Source organism: Lissotriton vulgaris, chromosome 4_1, assembly GCF_964263255.1.
Source record: "Lissotriton vulgaris chromosome 4_1, aLisVul1.2, whole genome shotgun sequence".
Lineage (NCBI taxonomy): Eukaryota > Metazoa > Chordata > Amphibia > Caudata > Salamandridae > Lissotriton > Lissotriton vulgaris.
Window position 1 is genome coordinate 1,473,458,006 of NC_141691.1, and position 24,290 is coordinate 1,473,482,295.

The window sequence follows — 24,290 nt, forward strand, 5'->3', positions numbered from 1 at the left end:
CGCCGGAGAGGCCGGAAGACCAGCCGGCGCCGATCCCAAGGCCCTTGCGGCGCCGGGGTCGGAGCCGTCGGCGGCGCCGGGGCCGGAGCACTCGACGGCGCCGAGGCAGGGACACCCGAACCGCTAGGGCCCCCAGACGGTGGCACTGGGCCCGAAGGCGCCGTAGGCCCCGTCGGAGAACCGAGCGCCCTCATGGCCATGAGGAACGCCTCGATCTCCTCAGGCGTCGCGCCGTGCCCAGGGACCGGAGGGTATGAGGCAGGCCGCGCCGGCGACTCTTGCGGAGCCGCGGGGTTGGGGTCACCCGAGCCCCCGGCCGCATCGCGCGAGCGTCGGGGGGAGTCGGGGGTACGATGACGACGCCCCGACTTCTTGTGCTTCTTACCTGATGAGCCTGACGAGTGGTGTCGACTTCCGGAACGCTCGGCGCGGCTCCGCGACCGCTCCCTCGAACGCTCTCTCGACCTCCGGCCGGACCGGGACCGCTCCCGGTCCCGACGTGGGGCCGACACCCGGAGCTCCAGTAGCTTGCGGGACCGCTCCCGCCTAACCTTGTTGGTGAGGGCCCGGCAGTCGACGCAGGAGTCCACGTCGTGGTCGGGGCCCAGACACCGGAGACAGAGGCGGTGATGGTCTGTGACCGACATCGTGCGCTCACAGTCATCGCAATTCTTAAACCCAGGCATCCTATCAGGCACAATAGAGAAAAAAAAAAAAAAAACAATCGAAAAACTTGGTCAAAGACCGGAGTACTGCTCTTCAGATCTGCGTCCACTGGCGCGGAAAAAAGAAGAACTGACGTCAGCGCGCGGAGGCGGCGTCTATGTACTCCAGCGACGTCATCACGGCGCACGACGCAGACGACGGACGCGGAGCCGCAGGGGACGCCTGCAGACGACGCCTACCGACGCGCAGGGGTACTGCTACGCAAAAGTTTCCGGATCCAGACTGACGCCTGGGGATATTCTAAGGTAAGGAATCTAACACTAACGTGTTTCTTTCAGATGCGCAGGGGTAGTGCTACGCAAAAGTTTCCGGATCCAGACTGACGCCTGGGGATATTCTAAGGTAAGGAATCTAACACTAACGTGTTTCTTTCAGATTGTCGCCGCTCAATCTCCATGCACGGAGGTGGAGGCTGGACAGGTTTGGGTGGAGGATTGTCCCCTGCTGCTACGACAGAAAATCCTCCTGAAAAGGCAGACAAATCGGGGGATCGACTGACATGCTGAGTAGCTCGGGATACCAGTATCTTCGTGCCCAGTCCGGAGCTACAAGGATGACTTGGGCCCAGTCGCGCCGGATCTTCTTCAGCACTCTGGGCAGAAGTGGTATAGGCGGAAAGGCGTACAACAGATCGCAGCTCCATTTGCGACAAAAAGCGTTTGAGCAGTGCCGCCTTGGAAATTCCAACGCGCAGAACTGATGACATTGCACGTTCTCTTCTGTGGTGAATAGATCTAACCAAGGCTCTCCCACCTGCTGAAAGAGGCCTTGCAACACGTCCGAGTTCAGATGCCAGTCGTGATCCATCATGCACCGGCAGCTGAGTTCGTCCGCCCTGGCGTTCAGTGAACCTGCCAGGTGTTGAACCACCAGGGTGACGCCCTGTTTGTTGCAGTACCACATGGCGGTGGTGTTGTCCGTGAACACCTGCACTACACTTCCCGGAGAGAGGGAAGGAATGGTTTTAGTGCAAGCCGGATCACCTGCAGCTCCAGAAGGTTGATGTGGAGCCGGGACTCAGCCGGAGACCAAAGGCCTCTGATCTCCGCCTCTCATATGTGGCCCCCCCAACCCTGGAGGGACGCATCCGTTACAACTACGTGCTCCGGTTGGGGTAGGGAGAGGGATCTGCCGCTGACCCAATCGCGGTCCATGAGCCACTACTACAACTGTCTCGCAGTGCCCTCCGAGATCCAGACGTGGTCGGACAGGTTGCCCTGATGCTGGGCCCACTGAAATTTCAGGTCCCACTGCAGAGCCCGCATCCGCTACCCTGGCGTGATGCACCAGAAGGAATTTCAGGAGGCCATCAGCCCCAAGAGCCGCAGAGTCAACCTGACCAAGACTCGGGATAAAGGCTGAAAGATCAGAATCAGAGCCTGAATATCCTGAAACCGGAAACTGCGCCGAGTCCAGAACCGCTCCGATGAAGAGGAGATTCTGAGAGGGGCACAGGTGTGACTTCGGCACATTGATGGAGAACCTCAGCAGGTGCAGGAGGTCGGCCGTAGTCTGGAGGTGGCTGATGACTGTCTGGGGCGAGCCCACCTTCAACAACCAGTCGTCGAGATAGGGGAAGACTGAGACCCCTGATCTGCGCAGATGACCTGCGATCTCCGCCATCACTTTCGTGAACACCCGAGCGGCGCTTGTAAGGCCAAAGGGGAGCACGGTAAACTGAAAGTGCTCGTGGCCTACCGTGAACCGCAGGTAACGCCGGCAGGACGGGGATGTGGAAATACGTGTCCTGCAAGTCGAACGCTACCATCCAGTCTCCTGGGTCCAGGGCAGCTAGGACCTGAGCTAAAGTCAGCATCTTGAACTTCTCCTTCCGGAGATAGGGCGTAGGCCTCCTTTGCCCTTCTTGGGTACCAGAAAGTAATGGGACTAGCAATCACATCCTACTTCTGGCGCAGGAACGCGCTTGACGGCCCCCTTGGCCAAGAGGCCCGCAACTTCCTCCTGCAGAAGTTACAAGTGATCCCCCGACATGCGGTGGCATGGCTGGAGGGGTCGCCTCGAAGGGGAGGGAGTAGCCCCTTTGGACGATTTGCAGCACCCACCTGTCCGATGTGATGGTACACCAGTGGAGGAGGTGATGGCGAACCTTGCCCCCCACTGGCGTCGAGTGGGCCTTAAAGCTCGGACTAGGAGGATTTAGAGGCAGATGCTGCAGGGGCTGATGTGGACTGACCTTGCCGTTGTCCCCCGGCACCGCTATGGCGGTTACCACGTCCGCGTTGAGGTTGGTCCTGCAGCCTGTGGCTAGCTGGACGTGTGGGAGCGCCTCTTCCTTAGTGACGAAAGGGGCGAAAGGCGGAAGTTTGCTGGTGTTGGTCGAGGCCCACAGGACTTGGCCGTAGCCGTGGAGTCCTTGAAACTCTCCAGCGCACTGTCCGCCTTGTCACCAAAGAGGCGAAGGCCATCAAAGGGCATGTCCATAAGGGTGGTTTGGACATCCCCCGAAAATTTGGCGGACCTCAGCCAGGCGTGTCAGCGAACCGCCACTGTCGTTGCAATTGCCCTACCCAGCGAGTCCGTGGGATCAAGTCCACACCCTATTGAGTAGTGTGCTGCATCCCTTCCTCTGCTAGGGCTTGGGTAAGCTTTGCCTGGACCTCCACCAGGCACTGCGGCAGCACTTCTGCAACCGTATCCCACAGAGAGTGGATGTAACGGCCCAAAAGGCAGGTGGTGTTGACAGACCAGAACCCCAAACTCAGGGAGGATAACAGTTTCTTCGCAAACTGATCGAACCTTTTGGATTCACGATCTGGAGGAGTGGTCGGGAATGCGGTCTGGGATGTAGAGGCCTGGATCACCAGACTCTCGGGGTTGGGGTGAACGGACAGGAAGCTGGGGTCGCCCGGAGCCAGGCGGCGGCGTCGGGCCATGTTCCTATCTACGGGAAGGCCCGTAGAGGGCTTAGATCAGGTGCCCAGTAGAATGTCAGTGAATGCTTCGTTAAACGGCAAGAGAGGCTCAGAGGAGCTTGCCTGCAGTTTGAGCACCTCAGTGAGGAGGTTAGTCCTCACGGCCACGACACGGAGCTCAAGAGCGAAGGCCTTGGCTGCCCTAGCCAACACCACGCTGTAAGCAGCCCCCTCCTCCGTAGCCACAGTAGGAGGAGAGACTAATCCAGTGTCGGGAGAAGTGTCCAGATCACTGGCCTCCCCCAGCTCGTCTGCCCAGTCCTGGCTCAACTAGCACTGCAGTGCCAGATGGTACTCAGACCCCTCCCAGTTCTCCTCGTCATCCATTTATTTTTATTTTTATTTTACGGGCTTGTATAGCGCTGGCGTCGACTCCCATAGGAGCATCTCCGCGCTTTTGACATCTGCCACATTGAGATCAGGAGAACGTTAGCTGTCTAGGAACTGAAAAGGAGTGTCTTAAACATTTTCCTAAAAGGAAGGTATTCAGTACATAGCCTCAGGGTGTTAGGAAGACTGTTCCAGAGAGACAGGCCTGCTATTGAGAGGGCTTTGCTGCCCTGTCTTGCCTTCTTTGCCCTGGGTACTTCTAGAAGGCCTTGTTCGCTCGAGCGAAGAGAACGGGAAGGTTTGTAGGGGACAAATTTGGTGGCCAGATATGCAGGACCCATACTATTAAGACTTTTATGTATGGTACAGCATACCTTAAATTTAGCCCTCTGTCTGACAGGTAGCCAATGGAGTTTTTCCAGTAGGGGTTTAGAGGGTGAACGGGGGGCGCATTTAGGACCAGACGGGCAGCCGTATTCTGGACTACCTGCAGTCTTGTCATGACTCCCTCATTGGCAGCTAGCAGCAGGCCGTTACAATAGTCTAGACGACTCACGACTAGGGCTTGTACCAGTGTCCTTCTGCTGGCATCTGGCAGGAGGGGGAAGATTTTACGTAGCATGCCGATTATGTGGAAGCAGGATCCCACCACCTGGTTGGCATGTTGCTTGAGGGAAAGTTCCTGGTCCAGCCGGACCCCCAGGTTCTTAACAGTTGGTTTCGGTTCTGGTACTGGGCCAAGATCTTGTGGCCACCAGTCCGGAGTCCAGAGTCGTCTTGCCCCCCCAAACAACATGACTTCCGTCTTTCCAACATTGCACTGTAAAAAGTTGGAAGACATCCAGTGTGCCACTGCTTTCATTCCCAGGGAGAAGGAGTTCCTAACCTCGGGTGTCAAGGTTTTAAAGGGAAAGAGGAGTTGAGTATCATCCGTGTAGGATATTGGAACAAATCCATATGCTCTCAAGATGTTAGCCAGGGGTGCCACATATATGTTGAAAAGAGTTGGGCTCAGGCATGAGCCCTGTGGCACCCTCTTGGTGATCTCAACTTCCTCTGACCGAAAACTGCCCATGGTTACTTGTTGGGTCCGTTTGGTTAGGAAACTTCTTATCCATTCAAGGGCATCGTCTTTCAGGCCGATGTTCTCCAGCCTGGCCATGAGAATGGAGTGAGATACGGTGTCAAACGCCGCAGACAGATCTAGTAGTACCAGGATGACGGAGAAACCCCTGTCCTGGTACATATGCAGATCGTCTGCGACAGACATTAGGGCGGTCTCCGTACTGTGTTTGGGCCTGAACCCGGATTGTGATGGGTCCAGTACTCCTGCAGACTCAATGTATCTCGACAGGTGTTTGTTCACGTGTTTTTCTGTGATTTTTCCCAGGAAGGGGAGTAAGGATATTGGTCTGAGGTTGCTAAGCTCATTCCAGGGGATGGTGGTGTTTTTCCTGAGTGGTTTGACCAATGCCTTTTTCCATCCAAGTGGGACTTGCCCCGTGCTGAGAGAGAGATTTATTAGTCTCTGGATGGTAGGTCCAAGATCTTTAGCTAGAGTGGGCATAATACGTGCAGGAATAGTGTCTGTGGGGGAGCCACTCTTTATCTGGGACATGAGTACCAGTAATTCCTCAATCTGAATAGGGGGAAATACAGAGAGGGAGTTCTCAGGGGGGAGTGGACTACCAGGGTTTATAGTGGGGTCATTTGTAGTTCTGTACGTCGAGTTGGAGAGTAGGATCTTGTCATATATGGCTTCAATTTTTTGAGTAAAGAAGTGGGAGATGTTATCACACAATTGTTGTGAGGCCACTTCCGGACTTTCACAGGCTGTAGGCTTAGTAAAGGTCAGTAAGATCTGATATAGGGTCTTGGAATTGTTGCCGGCCGCCAAAAGCTGTGAAGCTATATGGTTTTTCCGTGCTGATCGAATGTCTTTGTGGTATGCCCTCAGAGACTCTTTATAGGTATGTTTATCGCTGTCTAGGCGAGAGGCCCTCCATTTCTTTTCTAGCTTCCGTGTAGCTTGTTTGGAAAGTCTAAGACTTTCCGAAAACCATATTTCCTGTTTAGGAGCGGGTTTTGGTTTAAAAGTTCTTAATGGGATGGTCTTGTCAATTGTGTGAAGCAGCATCTCTTCATATTCCTGTAGGGCTTTATCTATGTTCTCGCTACCACTCAATATGGGCTTTCCAAGTGCTTTGCAAAAATTTTCTTGGGTTAATCTGTGCCAGGGTCTTCTTTTACTGGGTAAGATACGATGTTTTTGGGCATGTAGGGTAGGAGGGGGGGTGGAGAACTCTAGAACATAGTGGTCTGTCCAATCTACTTGGTAAGGGAGGGAGCATTCAATTTGTAGAGAGTTAGTAAAGATTAGGTCCAACGTGTGTCCTGCCATATGGGTGGGCCCGTTGTTGACCTGTCTTCAATCAGTGACACTTATAAAGCGCGCTACATACCCGTAGGGTCTCAAGGCGCTGGGGGGGGTGCCGCTACTGCTCGAACAGCCAGGTCTTCAACTTCTTCCTGAAGGAGAGGTGGTCTTGGGTCAGGCGCAGGTCGGGAGGGAGGGAGTTCCAGGTCTTGGCGGCCAAGTAGGAGAAGGACCTTCCTCCTGTAGTCGCTCTTTGGATGCGGGGGACGGCGGCGAGGGCGTGGTTGACTGATCGGAGGTGGCGTTTGGGAGCGTAGAAGTTGACTCGGCTGTTGAGGTAGCTCGGGCCTTGGTCGTGTAGGGCTTTGTGTGCGTGGGTGAGGAGGCGGAAGGTGATTCTTTTGTTGACGGGGAGCCAGTGAAGGTCTCTCAGATGTCCGGAGATGTGGCTGGTTCGTGGGATGTCGAGGATGAGTCTGGCTGAGGCGTTCTGGATCCGCTGGAGTCTCTTCTGGAGCTTGGCGGTGGTACCGGCGTAGAGGACGTTGCCGTAGTCCAGTCGGCTGGTGACGAGGGCCTGGGTGACGGTCTTCCTGGTCTCGGTGGGGATCCACCAGAAGATCTTCCGTAGCATGCGTAGGATGTTGAAGCACGCCGAGGAGACGTTGTTGACTTGCCTGGTCATGGAGAGGGAGGAGTCCAGGATGAAGCCCAAGTTGCGTGCATGGTCTGTCGGTTTGGGTGCGGTGCCCAGGGCGGGAGGCCACCAGGAGTCGTCCCAGGCGGAGGGTGAGGAGCCCAGGATGAGGACCTCCGTCTTGTCCGAGTTCAGTTTCAGGCGGCTGGTCGTCATCCACTCGGCTACCTCTTTCATCCCTTCGTGCAGGTTGGCTCTGGCGGCGGCGGGGTCGTTGGTCAGGGAGAGGATCAGCTGGGTGTCGTCGGCGTAGGAGATTATGCTGAGGTTGTGTTTGCGTACGATGGCCGCGAGGGGGCTCATGTAGACGTTGAAGAGGGTGGGGCTCAGAGATGATCCTTGGGGGACGCCGCAGATGACTTCGGAGGCCTCTGACTTGTACGGTGGTAGGCGGACTCTCTGTGTTCTTCCGTCGAGGAAGGAGATGATCCATTCCAGCGCCTTGTCCTGGATTCCGATGTTGCTGAGGCGCCGTACTAGGGTGCGGTGGCAGACCGTGTCGAATGCCGCGGAGAGGTCTAGGAGGATGAGGGCCGCTGTTTCTCCATTGTCCATCAGGGCTCGGATGTCATCGGTGGCGGCGATGAGGGCGGTCTCGGTGCTGTGGTTGGCTCGGAATCCGGACTGTGAGGGGTCGAGGGATCCGTTCGTCTCGAGGAAGGCAGCCATCTGCTTGTTGACGGTCTTCTCGATGACTTTGGCTGGAAACGGGAGGAGCGAGATGGGGCGGTAATTCTTGAGGTCGGTGGGGTCCGCTGTTGGCGCTGAGTTCGGCGTGTTTCCAGCTCTCAGGGAAGATGGTGGTGTCGAAGGATGTGTTGATGATGTCTCGCAGGTGGGGTGCGATGACAGCGTCGGCCTTGTTGAAGACGTGGTGAGGGCAGGGGTCGGTCTGTGATCCGGAGTGGATGGAGTTCATCGTGCGGATGGTGTCTTCGGTGCTGACCGGGGTCCAGGCGTGGAGGGTGGTGGTGGGGGGTGGTTGTTCGGTCATGGTGTGCGTTGGTTGGTTGTTGAAGCTGCTGTGTATGTCCGCGATCTTGTTGTGGAAGTATGAAGCGAGGGAGTTGCAGAGGTCTTGTGATTGGGTGATGTCGTTGTTTCCTGCGCTGGGGTTGGAAAGCTCTTTCACGATGTTGAAGAGTTCCTTGCAGTTGTGTGCGTTGTTGTCCAACCGGTCCTTGAATGCTGTTTTCTTGGCGGCGCGGATCAGCTGGTGGTGTTTCCGGGTGGCGAGTTTGAAGGAGGTCCTGTTGTCCGGTGTCGGTTCCCTTCTCCAGACTTTCTCGAGGGCTCGGCAGTTCTTCTTGGAGCTCTTGAGTTCGTCGGTGAACCATGGGGCCTTCTTGCTGCCGGGTCTGCTAGGCGGGGTCCTCAGTGGGGCGAGTTCGTCCGCGCAGTTGCTGATCCACTTCGTGAGGTTGTCGGCGGCCTGGCTGGGGTTCGCTGAGCTGGCAGGGGGGTGCTGGCTCAGGGAGGTGGCGAGCTGGTCTGCTGTGATCTTGTTCCAGCTTCTGCGGGCGGCCTGTTGCTGGTGTTGGTGGGTCGTCGTTCTCTTGAAGGTGAAGTGGACGCAGCTGTGGTCCGTCCATTGAAGCTCTGTGGCGTGGCTGAAGTCGATGTCTGTGCTGGAAGAGAAGACTGCGTCGAGTGTGTGTTCGGCGAGGTGGGTGGGGGTGGACACCAGTTGCTTGAGTCCCAGGTTGGCGAGGTTGTCGAGCAGGGTGCTGGTGATGCGGTCGTTGTTGTTCTCCAGATGGAAGTTGAGGTCCCCCAGGAGGATGTAGTCAGCGGAGGGGAGGGCATGCGGGCTGACGAAGTCGGCGATGTCCTCGCTGAATTGCGTGCGTGGTCCAGGGGGTCGGTAGATCAGGGTGCCTCTGAGGGTGGTGTTCGGGTTGGTGTGGATCTGGAAATGCAGGTGTTCGGCGCTGGTCAGGGTGTTGTCGGTGCTGGTCGTGAGACGGATGGTGCTCCTGTGGATGATGGCGATGCCTCCTCCCATCTGGTTGGCGTTTCAGTCCCTCCGGACGATCTTGTAGCCCTCTGGGATAGCGATGGCGATGTCGGGAGCTGAAGAGGCGTTCATCCAGGTCTCCGTGAGGAAGGCAACGTCAGGGGCTGTGGCATCTAGGAGGTTCCAGAGTTCGATGGCGTGTCTGTGGACGGAGCGGGTGTTGAGCAGGATGCACTTGAGGTGGGTGCTGCTGGAGTTCGACTTGGCGGGTGCTGGTGCGGGGCTGGTCCGCATGCAGGTGAACTTGCAGGCTTGGCAGCTGAAAGGTCCGTGGGTACGTCTTGGAGTGGCTTGATGGCAATCTGGGAGTCGGCCGGTGTTGAGAGCGGCGAGGGTGGCGGCGGAGTACGTCAGGCGGGTCGGTCGGGGTCTTCGGGGGCCAGGGGTCCTGGCGCAGGTCGCGATCCGGTCGCGGACGGGCGCAGACGGGCTTACCTTTGGCGCGCCTTCGGCGCACAATCGGCGCGCCCGCTGCGCGTGACCGCTGCGCGTGACCGCTGCGCGTTCGCACGGTCGCCATTTAAGGCGAAGTGCGCGGGTGGGCGGAGCAGCTGGGAGGCGGGAGCGGGGAGGGTACAGAAAAGAAAAAGGGGCGGGGAAAAGCGGCGGTGGCGGGAAGGGAGGGCGGAGGGCGGCGCGGTAGGCGGACAACAAGGAAGGAAAAGCAAAACACGGGGAAAGTGAAAATATACAAAACAGGCACAAATTATCGGCAAAACCAGGGCAAAACGAGAATAAAACAATACAGGCACAAATTATCGACAAAACAAAGGGCAAAAAACAGCCGCAGCGGAGGCAGCCGGCAACCGGCAAACGAGGCAGCAGCGAGGCAGAAGGCAGGCAAGGGGCACACGCAGCAGCTGGTGGCCGTGCGGCGCGGGGGTGTCCGGTGAGCTAAGATCACTGATGAAGGTTTTAGTTTCAGAATTATTTCCTACCTCACTGTGAATATTGAAATCCCCTAAGAGGAGGAAGTCTGAGTTATCACATATATGAGGTGCCAGAGCTTCCATTAATGTTATGGAGATGTTATTACATGGACCAGGGGGGCGATATATTAACGCTCCTTTCCTGCTAGAATTTGTGGAAAATTGAAGATTAAAAATCATAAGTTCTAGTTCAGGGGTGCATATTTCGTCAAGAATTTTAACATTGATTTCCTCCTTGTGTACTATCGCTATCCCTCCTCCGATTTTCAAAGGGCGATCCACCCTGGCTATTTTGTAGCCTGTTGGGATTCCCAGTGTTATAACGGGAGTTAGGTGGGGTTTGAGACAGGTTTCCGTTAGGAAGCATAGGTCCGGTTCCCTACTGGAAATCAGATCCCATACTTCGATAGCATGTTTTGACAGTGACCTGATATTGCAAAGCAGGTGTTTATTATTGAGGGCGTTTTTACCAGTGGTCTTAATCTTGGTGGTGATAGATTCACCAGATAGAGACCTTATTTCCGGTTGGTAGTTCTGAAGGCAAGGTTTGGTGGTATATGCCATACTCGTGGAGGTTTCGAATTGGGTTTTACAGTGGCGACAGGAGAATGGACCTTCAATATTGTCCTTCATCCTGCTGGGACATTCACTGGCAGTGTGGTGAAGTATATTCAATAGTACCTGTGCGGTGTACCTTAGTCGGTGTGCTGGATGATCAGCCATGGCTACCGGCCCACGGCCGCGTCCTGTCGCGGACGGGCGCAGACGGGCAGGTCTTTGGCTGGTCTTCGGCGCAGGCTACGGCGCCCCCACTGCGCGCTACCGCTGCGCGCTTGGGCCCACGAGGGCTATATAGCCCTGTCAAGTGGAGAGCTGGAGCGCTAACCGCTCGCCTCCCTGGGCGTGTCCTGCTCTTGTCTGCCCCGCCCTCCGCTCAACGGTATAGGTTACCGAGTCGGACCGGGGCGGGCAGACTTGAATGATGAGCAGGACTCAGTGAGTTTCCCACGCAAGTTACTAAATTATTATTTCAATTTAAAACTTCTTATCAGGGCAAGTGCAGGGTATTTTAAAATTCTATAATCAATTTTAAAACAGCATACAAATTTAAAATAGCGAGTGCGAGGACGATTCAATTATTAACTCAATGGTAGTCACTCTGCAGCAACAGCAGCAGCGTTTCCGCTTCGACAATGAGGTAGGCGCCAAGCGGGGTCGAGAGATGCTGCCACCGTCGTCCCTTACCGCAAGATTACACTGCCTCCTCGTTGCCTATATAGCCCTGTCAAGTGGAGAGCTGGAGACCTGGTAGTCAGGGAAAAATGATGAAGCCGGGTCATCGGTGAAGGGCTCACCGATCGGCGTCGAAGACGGCGCCGGGCAGCGCCGGTCCGACGCCGGATCCGGACCGGGGCTGGAACCAGGGACAACGTCGTGCGGAGACTGGTTCTGGGGCGACACCCTTGGTGACGGCGCCAGCGGAGTGGTCGTAAGGTCGACTGGCGTCGTCACGGATCCAAGCCTGGATCCTGAGGAGCCCTGCGGCATCGGGACTGGAGTCGTCGAGGGTGCCGGGGCCGAAGCACCCAAAGGCGCCGGAGAACCCGGCCCGCAAGGGCTCCTAGACGGACCCGCGGGGCCCGAAGGCGCCCCAGCGGGTTCTGACGGAGGGATGTGCAACCTCATGGCCGTGAGTAAAGCACTAATCTCCTCCGGGGTCGCGTGCAGCCCAGGGACCGGCGGGTATGGAGCTGGACGCGGCGCTTGCGGCTCCAGCGGAGCCTCTTGGGCAGTGTCGCCCGAACCCCCGGCCGCGTCGTGCGAGCATCGGGGGGAGTCGGAAGAGGGATGACGTATCTTCAACTTTTTCTTCGAGTGCCTCGACTTACCTGAGGACTTGGAGCCCGACGAGTGGTGGTGACTCGTCGAGCGGCGATGACTGCGGCCCAGCGACCGTACGGGGCACGACTTGTCATCATGATTGGACCGAGGCAATAAAGGCACCGGCGGTGGGGGTCGGTTACCGACATCAGTCGGTGACAGTCCTCACAGGGCTTAATCCCAGGCATCCCTACCGGCACCGCAAGTCGAAGGTCGACTCGAGAATCAATCCAAAAACGATCTAAAAAGTTAGTCAAAAAATGACTACGAGTACTGCTCTTCCCGGATCTGCACATTTCTGGCACGGAAAAAAGAAGAACTGACGTCAGAGCGCGAGGGTGGCGTCTAAGTGCTCCGACGACGTCATCCCGGTGATCACAACGCCGACGACGGACACGGAGCCGCAGACGACACCTACTGACTAAGCAAAACTTTCCGGATCCAGTCTGACGCCTGGGTATATTCTAAGGTAAGGAATCTAACACTAACCTGTTTCTTTCAGATTCGTGTCTGTGGCAGCAGTGTGTGATGCTGAGGCTCTTTTAAACATTTACTGGGTAAGTAAGTGTGCACATGTCTTCTCCCTCTAGAAGGGTTGAATTCTACCCCCGCCACCAGAACTGACGGGGGGGTAGGACTCCAAAGTGTTTGACACCAAACACAACATGTTTTGATAAAGCCATTCCAAAGTTAGCATTAACCACGAGGACTATAATGCACTTAAGAGTATATGGTATGGTTATATCATAGAACAGCTATAAGGAAGGGATTCCGAAAGCTGCAGAGGGGCTCAGCTCATGCTAGGGCACCCTCTCACACAAAACCAAACACTCTGCCTTCAGGATTGTCAAGGCCTGCCATAGCAGTGACTTATATATATATATATATATATATATATATATAACATTGTGTGCTCTGTGAGGTGTTTTAGTGGCATGACAGCAGCTTTGTGTGGAAGCCGCAAACCCACTTTGGCTGATAAGTACAGTTAGGAGGCTGACGGCGGCTCCTACTAAAGGCCACATCACTCGCAAAAGACTACCACTACCAGAGTGCAGCGAGAGCAGACGCCCACTGGGGGGGACGTTGAACTACTTAATGGAATCTGCCAGCTGCTTCTCCTCATTGCCATCCCGAGATAAAGGGCGAACAGAAGCCCGAACCGCATTGGGAAATTGATGGCTGATAATCCTTGTTTAACCTACTGTGCTTCTGATCACTGCCGCCTTGCAGAATAGAGACTTTCAACACGATGAGATCGGGTCTCCAAGTGTCTGGTTTTGCATATGGAATATATATATATATATATATATATATATATATATATATATATATCTCTAAGTAAGGGGTGTTTACACCACCTTACCCAGGCTGTAAGTGCAGACCTATGGTGCCATTTTGGAAGGCTTCCCAGGGGTGGATAATACATGCTTCAGCCCCTGGTAGGCCTAAGGGGGACCTATGCCCTTGGTACCTGAGGTACCATAACTAGGGACTCATAAGGGTGACCCAGTAACCTATCTGGTGTGTACCTAAAGTACAGGTTATCAATTTAGAGAGAACAGCTAGGCTGTGGTCCTGATTAGCAGGGCCACAACCAGACTAAAGTCGAAAAACCAGTGAAACAACAAAAAGTGGGGGTAACCATAGGAGCAGATCCTACTCTCCTACAGTCTGAGGGTTAGTTTGAAGGGGAGGGGAGATAATAGTCTTGACAGCCACCAAAGGCAAACTAAGGTCCAGGAACTCAGCTGCCCTCTACACCAGCATAGTGAATCAAGCTTTCTCGTCCATAGCCACAGTAGGGGGAGAAAGCATGCCAGAATTTGGAGAACTTTTCAATCAACTGGCTTTACCCAGATCCTTGCACCAGCCCAACAATTCATAAGGCTGGAATTCTTCAGGGTCCAGCGACCCTCCCATTTTCTCAAATTCCTAGCCCATAGGAATTGAGCTCAAGCTCCGGCCTGGAAGGCAAGGCTCCAGTCGGCATCTGAAAACGCAACTCTGGCTCCGTGTATGAGTCGGGGATACAAATGTGGAAGTTGCAGCCAGTGGGCGCCAGGAGTGTCAGCCTCAGGGCCGGCGCCGGGGAAGGTCAACATGACATGACTAGCGATGATCTGGAACCATCTGTGGATTCCTGGGGCCCTACTGGTACCAGAGCTGCCGGCGTGGATCCAGTCTCAAAATCACGGCCCAAAGGTGCGCCAGAAGGAATGGGCTGCTCAGAGATGAGGCGCATGATCCCATGAAACTCTTGAAGCTGAGCGGGGGTCGCTCCGGCTCTCAGAAACGCAGGGATGTGGAGTCGGCCCAGGTACTGGCATAACCGCAGATTCAAGCCTCGAGTGAGGCTTCTTCGTCCCATTGGCCAATGGATGAGGTAAAGTTGAAGTACGCTTTGACTTCTTTTTGTAGGTGAAGGACTTTTGGGTAATGGCTCGACTACTTGGAATTTGATGACCATCCCGGACTCTGTGCCTGCTACCGAGTTTCCTGTCATCTAGGACCTCAAGCGTTAAGCCGCCAGGAGCATGAGGGATTGCTCCCTCAAGGCATTCGGATGTATGATGTGGCAGTAGGGACAGACCTTTGGATTATGGTGTTGTTTGAGGCACCAGAGGCAAACAAGGTGTGGGTCCATCAGCGACATCTATTGGTGAGAGGCAACGCAGGGTTGGAAGCAGCCTTCTTAGATACCATTTCTGCCACACCAGGGGGTCAAGACCTCAAAAAAGAAACAACATTTCGAAAAAAACATAGTCAAAAAGGGACTAAGGGGTAGCTCTTCCTTGGTCAACACTGACTGGCGCAAGAAGAAAAGAACTGACGTCAGTGCGCCTAGGTAGCGCCTATATAGGCACTGTGACTGTTGCACAATTATAAAACCCTATATATTCCTGTTGCAACATATGGGGCCGGGATATGGGGTTCCTCTAACAGAGATCCCATCCAACTTGAAGAAAGCAGGTTTTGTAGAAGGGTGTTGTTGGCCCCCATATTATCTTCATCTGTGATCTGTCATAAAGAACGGAGTTTATAATATTTATCAGATTATATTAGATCCACCTCTACAGTCGCTAACAGCATGGAAGAACCCAGAGGCCACTGTAACCAGGGATATTATGAAGGATTGTTTTGAATGTTAATGGGGCCACCAAATCCCCTGGTTAGCAGGAGCGGAGTCTGCACTTCGTAAGACTGGTCTGCATCATATTTATATCGATCTTGAAAGTATTGTGGCCATAGATTAAAAAAACTTGTGCAGTAATCCCAGCTAATTTTGAGCGAACCATGAGCTTGAATGAGAACTCGGGTGGATGTCAACCATGGCAGCTTATCAGAGTATGGTTGCAGTCAGCCTTTTTACCAAATGTCTCTATTTAGCTAGGGGGCGCTGGGAATGAAGTTTGCTGTTTCTATTTAGGGCTGGCACAATAAAATAACTATTATGTTTTCCACTGGGCTACCAACCGTATCTTGATATGTGGCCTTGTGACGGGAGCTCTGGTCAGACTTACTGCACTTTGAACTATTTTGTAAATTTTATTTAAAATACACAAAGCACTTTTTACTTCTGCTTCGAATGACACCACTTACCGGTGAGCATGGGTACTGCTCAAGAAATTCTTTCCAGATCCAGTCTGATGCATTGGGATAATTTTAAGGTAAGGCACCTGTGGCTAGATCTCTAATATGTTAGGAGTTGACACTTGATAATTGAGAATAATTTGGTGAAAACCGAGGAAGAGCTCCACATTCTGGTCACAAAGTAGCTGAAAAACAGGAACTACCAACTGCTTCAATACTTGTGGATATGTGAAATATTCAGTGGTAACAAACTGACTTAACAGCAACTACCAAATGAAGGGAACAATTTTTCTTTCACTTCTCTGTACGTCGTAATCTACAAATTGATTATGGGTATTTAATTTTTGCTGTGTACCATTTGCTAGTTATTCTAACCTTTTTTTGCAAATCATATGAATTGATAAAAATAATAAAAACTGTGTATCAATTAAAACAATTTCATAAGTTTCCAATTGAAACATCAACTTACCATGTTATTATTGCAGGATTGGCACCAGACAGCTTCCTTTTGGCATAGTTTACTTTTTGGATAGGATACCAGTTTATTTCCATGGTATTCACTTCCTTGGTCCAAGTACCTCCTTTTTTTAGTTGCTTCAGCTCGAGATTCTAACAATTATAAAAATTATTATCCAAGTTACACATTAGTGATTATTTTATTAAAAGTTGTTTTCTAAAACATGATATTGGTCCCAGTTGGTTTCTGAGAGCTTTACAGTAGTAACAAGCATTTGCAATGCAATGGTCTCGGCATCATTAAAGATAGAGCTATTGGCATTGCTCATGACATTTTTTTTTCTTTAAATCAAAAATAAATGGCATTGTCATTAACATTGCCAATACACAGCACTCTGCACTCAACAGCACACAATGCTCTGCACACTCACTCTGCACTCACTGCTCTGCACACTCACTCTGCACTCACTGCTCTGCACACTCACTCTGCACTCACTGCTCTGCACACTCACTCTGCACTCACTGCTCTGCACACTCACTCTGCACTCACTACTCTGCACACTCACTACTCACTACTCTGCACTCACTACTCACTACTCTGCACTCACTACTCACTACTCTGCACTCACTACTCTGCACACTCTCTCTGCACTCACTACTCTGCACACTCACTACTCACTACTCTGCACACTCACTCTGCACACTCTCTCTGAACTCACTACTCTGCACACTCACTACTCACTACTCTGCACTCACTACTCACTACTCTGCATTACCACTCTGCACTCACTACTCTGCATTACCACTCTGCACTCACTATGCACTCACTACTCTGCACTCACTACTCTGCACACTCTCTCTGCACTCACTACTCTGCACACTCACTACTCTGCACTCACTACTCACTACTCTGCACTCACTACTCACTACTCTGCACTCACTACTCTGCACTCACTACTCACTACTCTGCACTCACTACTCTGCACTCACTACTCTGCACACTCTCTCTGCACTCACTACTCTGCACTCACTACTCACTACTCAGCACTCACTACTCTGCACTCACTACTCTGCACTCACTACTCACTACTCTGCACTCACTACTCACTACTCTGCACTCACTACTCACTACTCTGCACTCACTACTCTGCACTCACTACTCTGCACTCACTACTCTGCACTCACTACTCTGCACTCACTACTCTGCACTCACTACTCTGCACTCACTACTCTGCACTCACTACTCTGCACTCACTACTCTGCACTCACTACTCTGCACTCACTACTCTGCACTCACTACTCTGCACTTACTACTCTGCACTCACTACTCTGCACTCACTACTCTGCACTTACTACTCTGCACTCAGCACTTACTACTCTGCACTCACTACTCACTACTCTGCACTCACTACTCACTACTCTGCACTCACTACTCTGCACTCACTACTCTGCACTCACTACTCTGCACTCACTACTCTGCACTCACTACTCTGCACTCACTACTCTGCACTCACTACTCTGCACTCACTACTCTGCACTCACTACTCTGCACTCACTACTCTGCACTCACTACTCTGCACTCACTACTCTGCACTTACTACTCTGCACTCAGCACTTACTACTCTGCACTCAGCACTTACTACTCTGCACTCAGCACTTACTACTCTGCACTCAGCACTTACTACTCTGCACTCAGCACTTACTACTCTGCACTCTGCACTCACTACTCTGCACTCTGCACTCACTACTCTGCACTCACTACTCTGCACTCACTACTCTGCACTCACTACTCTGCACTCACTACTCTGCACTCACTACTCTGCACTCACTACTCTGCACTTACTACTCTGCACTCAGCACTTACTACTCTGCACTCAGCACTTACTACTCTGCACTCAGCACTTACTACTCTGCACTCAGCACTTACTACTCTGCACTCAGCACTTACTACTCTGCACTCAGCACTTACTACTCTGCACTCACTACTCTGCACTCACTACTCTGCACTCACTACTCTGCACTCACTACTCTGCACTCACTACTCTGCACTCACTACTCTGCACTCTGCACTCACTACTCTGCACTCACTACTCTGCACTCACTACTCTGCACTCTGCACTCACTACTCTGCACTCGCTACTCTGCACTCGCTACTCTGCACTCGCTACTCTGCACTCGCTACTCTGCACTCGCTACTCTGCACTCGCTACTCTGCACTCGCTACTCTGCACTCGCTACTCTGCACTCGCTACTCTGCACTCACTACTCTGCACTCACTACTCTGCACTCACTACTCTGCACTCAGCACTCACTACTCTGCACTCACTACTCTGCACTCACTACTCTGCACTCACTACTCTGCACTCACTACTCTGCATTACCACTCTGCACTCACTACTCTGCACTCACTACTCTGCACTCACTACTCTGCACTCACTACTCTGCACTCACTACTCTGCACTCACTACTCTGCACTCACTACTCTGCACTCACTACTCTGCACTCTGCACTCACTACTCTGCACTCACTACTCTGCACTCACTACTCTGCATTACCACTCTGCACTCACTACTCACTACTCTGCATTACCACTCTGCACTCACTACTCTGCACTCACTACTCTGCACTCACTACTCTGCACTCACTACTCTGCACTCACTACTCTGCACTCACTACTCTGCACTCACTACTCTGCACTCACTACTCTGCATTACCACTCTGCACTCACTACTCTGCACTCTGCACTCTGCACTCACTACTCTGCACTCACTACTCTGCACTCACTACACCTGTCCCTTTAGTCTAACTAAATATAATCTCTGATACCAATATGCCCGTGGTTATTATATATGTTTAAAGCCGCATTGCGTGTTGCTTGTCGGTCCATTAAACCAGCACGGCACTCCACTCTCTGCAATGGCCATGGCTGCGCTCGACAAACTTTTAAAATCAACTGTTAAAACAAAAAAAACATTTTTAAAAAAAAGTAATATTACTGCCAGTTTGGTCGTGATTGGGAAAACAAAAGCCGGTGCGCCCCCGACCCGCAGCAAGCGGCGTGACGGGAGTCTGATAAATGCACTGCAAAACACATTCTCCTTTTCAGCAAGTAAAAATATGTGATAAAATATGTGTTTAGCTCCATAATGCTGACGGGTGCACTATTAACAAACAAGCTTTCCCTTTTGCAGCAAGTAAAACATTTATGATAAAAAATGTGTTTAGTACGAGGATACAAACCGAGCCGACACCGGCCCAGCAGACACTCTCTGCAATGGCCATGGCTGCGCTCGACAAACTTTTAAAATCAACTGTTTTACCATTAAAAAAAAAAAGTAATATTACTGCCAGTTTGGTCGTGATTGGGAAAACAAAAGCCGGTGCGCCCCCGACCCGCAGCAAGCGGCGTGACGTGAGTCTGATAAATGCACTGCAAAACACATTCTCCTTTTCAGCAAGTAAAAATATGTGATAAAATATGTGTTTAGCTCCATAATGCTGACGGGTGCACTATTAACAAACAAGCTTTCCCTTTTGCAGCAAGTAAAACATTTATGATAAAAAATGTGTTTAGTACGAGGATACAAACCGAGCCGACACCGGCCCAGCAGACAGACGAGCTGCATGCGAAACCTATCGTGGGGCGGGACTGACAAAACGAAACCTATCGTGGGGCGGGACTTCCGTTTTGTGAAGCCCGCGCCCACGGAGTGCCTGGAGGAGCACCGAGGGAGAGCCCCGCGGTCGGAGGCTGCACAAGTCCGAAGGGCCTTTGACCGGTGAGCGGAGCGGGGCGGGGGGGGGGGGGGAGAGAGAATGCCTGTATGTCTGCGTGTCCGGAGGGCCTTTGACCGGTGAGCGGGGCGGGGGGGGGGAGAGAATGCCTGTATGTCTGCGTGTGTGTGTGCGACGGCGGAGGGGAGGGGTGGGGGGCGGGGTGCGACGGCAGAGGGGAGGGGTGGGGGGGTGCGACAACGGAGGGGTGGGGGGGATCCTCGGTGCACGTGTGTGTGTGTGTGTGTATGCATGCGACGGCGGGGGTGGGTTCGCTGTATGTGTGGGTGCGTGCGTGCATGAGCGCTCGTGTGTGTGTCTGTCACTGTTTCTGCGCATGCGCGTGTGGTGTTGCTGCTTCCCAGGAGACAGCAGCTGAGCGCGTTCGCGAGCGCGTGGCCAGCGGAAATCGCCTCCTTGAAGAATGCGCGTGGCCGAGCCTGTCTCCTGGGAAGCACAGTCCCTGACAAAAGATCTCGGCGGAGACGCGCTTCCGCGCGTTGACGCCGAGACCTAAAAATAAGGAGTGTATGGCGATAAAAAGGATACAAAAATGTTGAACGATAAGAGTAAACAAAAATATAGCACACAAATAAATATTATACTGCCCCTTGAATTATGATACAGGATGGCTGAAGTTATTTTCAGGGCCCAGAACTTAAGCATGGCATGTTGCGCACACTGATTTTTCAAGTTTTGACAAAGATGTTTAGGCACTTGTATTAAAGTGTATCATTTTTCACAATAATGTTTTTGGTGTACTTGCACTAGGACAGCCCTCAATCTACAACTAGTCTGCTCATTTGTAGTATGGCTAATGTGTCTGGCAGAATGTACAGAATCGCAGACCAAAGCTAGAGAATGCTCTTCCACTGAGACCGATATAGTTGTGGTAGCAAGGAAATTTCCTATGTTCCCGAAAGGCAGTCAACATGACTGCCTAGCTCTAATCTGTCCTTCAACTTAGATGTAAAATAAAAAACAATGTAAATAAAATAATTTGGGGACTCAGTTCTTGATCACTAGCCAGTGATTGTGTGGGCACCAGGATGGCACCAGATGAAGTCACCTCGATCAGGTGAGTGGGCGACGCTGGACTCTGCAGTCACACGGGCCAGGAGGCGTTGTCGGCGACCAGGCTGGGGGTGCGAGCTGGCCCACGAGGGTGTCTGCTGTCGGCGATGCTGGAACCAGGATTGGAGCAACAAGCCTTGGCAAAGGCAAGCCCACGCGGTGGAGTCAAAATGGCGTCTGGAGTGGACCAGGAGGGTCCGGGTTGCTCCTCTTTTGGAAAGGAGCAAGGGCCAGTCTGGAGCAACCAGACCAGCGATGAAATCGTCGTTGTACGTCGTCAAGAGGGCCACTAGCCAGCAGGCAAGTGACCGGACAACGCGGTGAGCAGCAAAGAGCAGAAGGGCCCCACGCAGATCTCGTGGATGCTGGGGGGGCTGGACTTCGGTGCTGGAGCTGCTCAGGGTTTGGGCTTCTCAAACCCCAGTGCACTCACTCGAGGGTCCCTCGGCGGTCGTGCTGGTTAAGCGTTGTGCAGGTTTTGAAGATGGCTGGTCCCTCAGGTCTCGTCACACCCACGAATCTCAGCTGGGCTGATGATGCAGGTAGAGGTCAGAGATGCCAGGGAATCCGGGTCTCGTCGAGCTGGTCAGTCTTGATCCGGAGGATGGGCGTGCAGCAAACCGCGATGCTTAGGTGGTGCCTGCGGCTGCAGGGTGGCTAATCCTTAGCCACAAGGGAGAGTCTTCAGAAATTGTCAAGAGTTCCTTTCGTGGAAAGTAGTTCAAGATTCAGAAATATCTAATTTGGGAATGGGGCCCGCTCCTACCTTTATCCTAAGAAAAGGGGCTGGCACGCGACTAGGTCCTGACCATGGGTGGGACCAGGAGGGGGGTGGTTACACCCCTCTCCTTTGTCCGGACTTTCCCCAGCTCAGGGGCTGGGGTGACCCTGGAACTGGTTTGAGCCGGCATATGCACAGTGAGCACCGGGGTGCCACTTGCAGTCACCTTCCTTTCAGCCCTGCCTACCTGGGATACACAAAACCCTGTCTGGGATGGTGCTAGCACCGCCCCTGACAGGAAACCCTTTGTCCGAGCTCTCCTCGCTGGAAGGACTCCCAGCAGCAGGAGGTCAGACTTGTGTCTGTGGTGGCAGCATCCATTTTGTGATGCTGAGGCTCGAGTTAACTTTAACCGGGGTTCACAGTTACATACATGTCGTGTCCCTCTAGAAGGGTGGAATGCGAGAGAAGGACACCAATCAGTGGTTCAACGAAGATCTCAAAACCACCAAACTAGCTGTACGTCGAGCGGAGCGGGCTTGGAGGAGAAACTATTGCCCCTCATTGAGATTGGAGTTCATTAACATCCTGACTCAATACAAAAAGGATATCCTGGAGGCTAAAACCACCTATTTCTCCTCCAAAATCCTCGCAGCCGAGAACCAATCGAAGGAAATTTTCTCGATTGTTCACAACCTGGCGTTTTCGGACAGAACCTCTCTAAAGCCCACCCCTTCCCAGGAACTCTGTCACTCCCTCAATAACTTTTTCATTCAGAAAATAGCCACCATTAAAGCTAACATCCCTCCTCCCTCCCTTACTTTTGTGGATCCCCAGTGTCCCCCCCCCCCAAGGGACAGCTCACCACCCTCCCCCCTCTGACTAAGGAATCTCTGACTTCCATAATTCCACTTGTCAAATCCGGCTCCCCGTTAAATCCCTGCCCTGCTCATATTCTCCGTCATATCTTTACCACCTGTGCAGACCCCCCCCCCCTTCACCTCCTCAATAGCTCTCTTTCCCAGGGCGTGGTACCTAATCCACTCAAATCTGCAGTCATTGTTCCCATCTTGAAAAAGCCGGGCGCGGACCCCTCAATCCCCGCCAATTTTTTGTCCTTAATTTCCAATCTATCATGATCCATATCCGGGACTGGATGAACCACAACCATCTGAAACTCAACCCAGACAAGACCGAGCTGGTGTTGACGGTGTGAGAAGTTGGCCTGGTATATAATGCTCACTAATTCTTAGTGATCACTTTGTACCATGCCAAGCAACCCTTATGATGATGGTTGTAATTCAACCTTGTAGACCAGTTATCCTAGTGGTAACGTGGACAAAGCAGTCTTAGGCTAAACTCTGAAAGGCATGTGAAGCCAGCTGTTATACCATACACAACCCCCTTGAATACCAAATGAAAGGGACACCACACAGATATATATTGAAAATATATATTGATTTATTAACTATAAAATCCCCTGGACTCTTTATGAGCACAGAAGCACAAGCGTTAAATCACAAGACAGTTTAAAATACACAAAAGTTGCACAATATGGATGAGCCCTAGTGGCCACCTAAACCATATACTAAGAAAGTGGTATAAGAGATACCAGGAGGAAAGTGAAGAGGCCTAGGGCCTTGGGAATCGCTGGAGCTATTCGAGACTAGCTGTAACTAAGTCGGGAGAGGCTCACGGGACTCGGGTGCAGTGTTCAAAGTGCACGCACTTTCCAATGTAAAGTCTATGGTGCGTAAAAAGTACAAAGTTAGAAAGTTAGGAACCTTCCGAGTGACCTACGGAGTTAAAACTTAAGACACAGGCCCTTGAGATGTGTACCAATGCAGGAGACTGGCGGAGCTGAGTTACCTCACCCACAGGAAGCGGGTGCACAGGGTCGAAGTAGTGTCGGGTTTCGTCACGCCGGTCGATGGTGCTTGGAGCTGAAGATGCTGCAGGCGGCTCGATGAGAAGAGTTCCGGGGGATCCAAGGGTGGATCTGAAGATGTGAAGACCTGAAAGCGGAGGGGACAGTGTTCAAAGTCACTAGCCAGTGACTACCGTGGAACCAGATTGGAACCAGGCGATGTCGGGTGCAAACAGGCGTTGTCGGGTAGCTTCTTTCTGCAGCCACGTGGATACCCGGGGTCGAGGACGTCCAGGAGTCGGTCACGAGCTGTCCCACGCAGGCTTCTCGCTGTTGGCGGTGTCGGCAACTTGATCGGAGCAAACAGGCCTTGGCAAAGGCAAGCCAGGCAGAAGTTGAAAGATGCTTAACACTCGGACCAGCAAGGTCAGAGCGGGTGCTCCTTTTCACAGGAGCTTGGGTAGGTCTGGAGCAACCAGACCTGCTGTGTAAATCGTCGGGTTCGTCGCCAAGATGGCCGCTGACCACGTGGCTAGTGGCCGGGATGGCGCGTCGAGTGGCACAATGCAAAAGGGCCCCACGCAGATCGTGGAGATGCTGGAGGGCTGCTCTTCGGTGCAAGGGCTGCTCGGTGGTGGGGGTTCTCAGTCCCCAAAGCACAACGTCGAGGATGCCTCAGAAGCTGCGCAGTCAGCTTTTCGAGTGTCTTCCAAGAGGTCCGGTCCCACGTCACTCGGTGCCTCCACGGGTCCCTTCTTTGCAGGGACTGTGGATCGGGCTCTGAGAGGTCTGGGAGTCTGGTTCTTGTCGGGCTCTGGGCTCGGTCTCCGGCGGGAGGCGGCGGCAAAGCAGACGTCGAGTTGCTGGTTGGTACCTGTGTTCACAGGGTGGCCACTCCTAGGCCACAAGGGAGA

At 52.9% G+C, this 24,290-nt stretch overlaps 1 protein-coding gene across 1 annotated transcript in view; it reads right to left on the reverse strand.

Moving 5' to 3' along the window:
• PRKDC (protein kinase, DNA-activated, catalytic subunit) overlaps positions 1 to 24,290 on the reverse strand; it is a 2,818,033-nt gene that overhangs the window by 25,581 nt on the left and 2,768,162 nt on the right. The window contains exon 85 of the mRNA XM_086965729.1: positions 15,954 to 16,093. Coding sequence (XP_086821855.1) covers positions 15,954 to 16,093 — 140 coding nt within the window. The remainder of the gene's footprint in view (positions 1 to 15,953; positions 16,094 to 24,290) is intronic.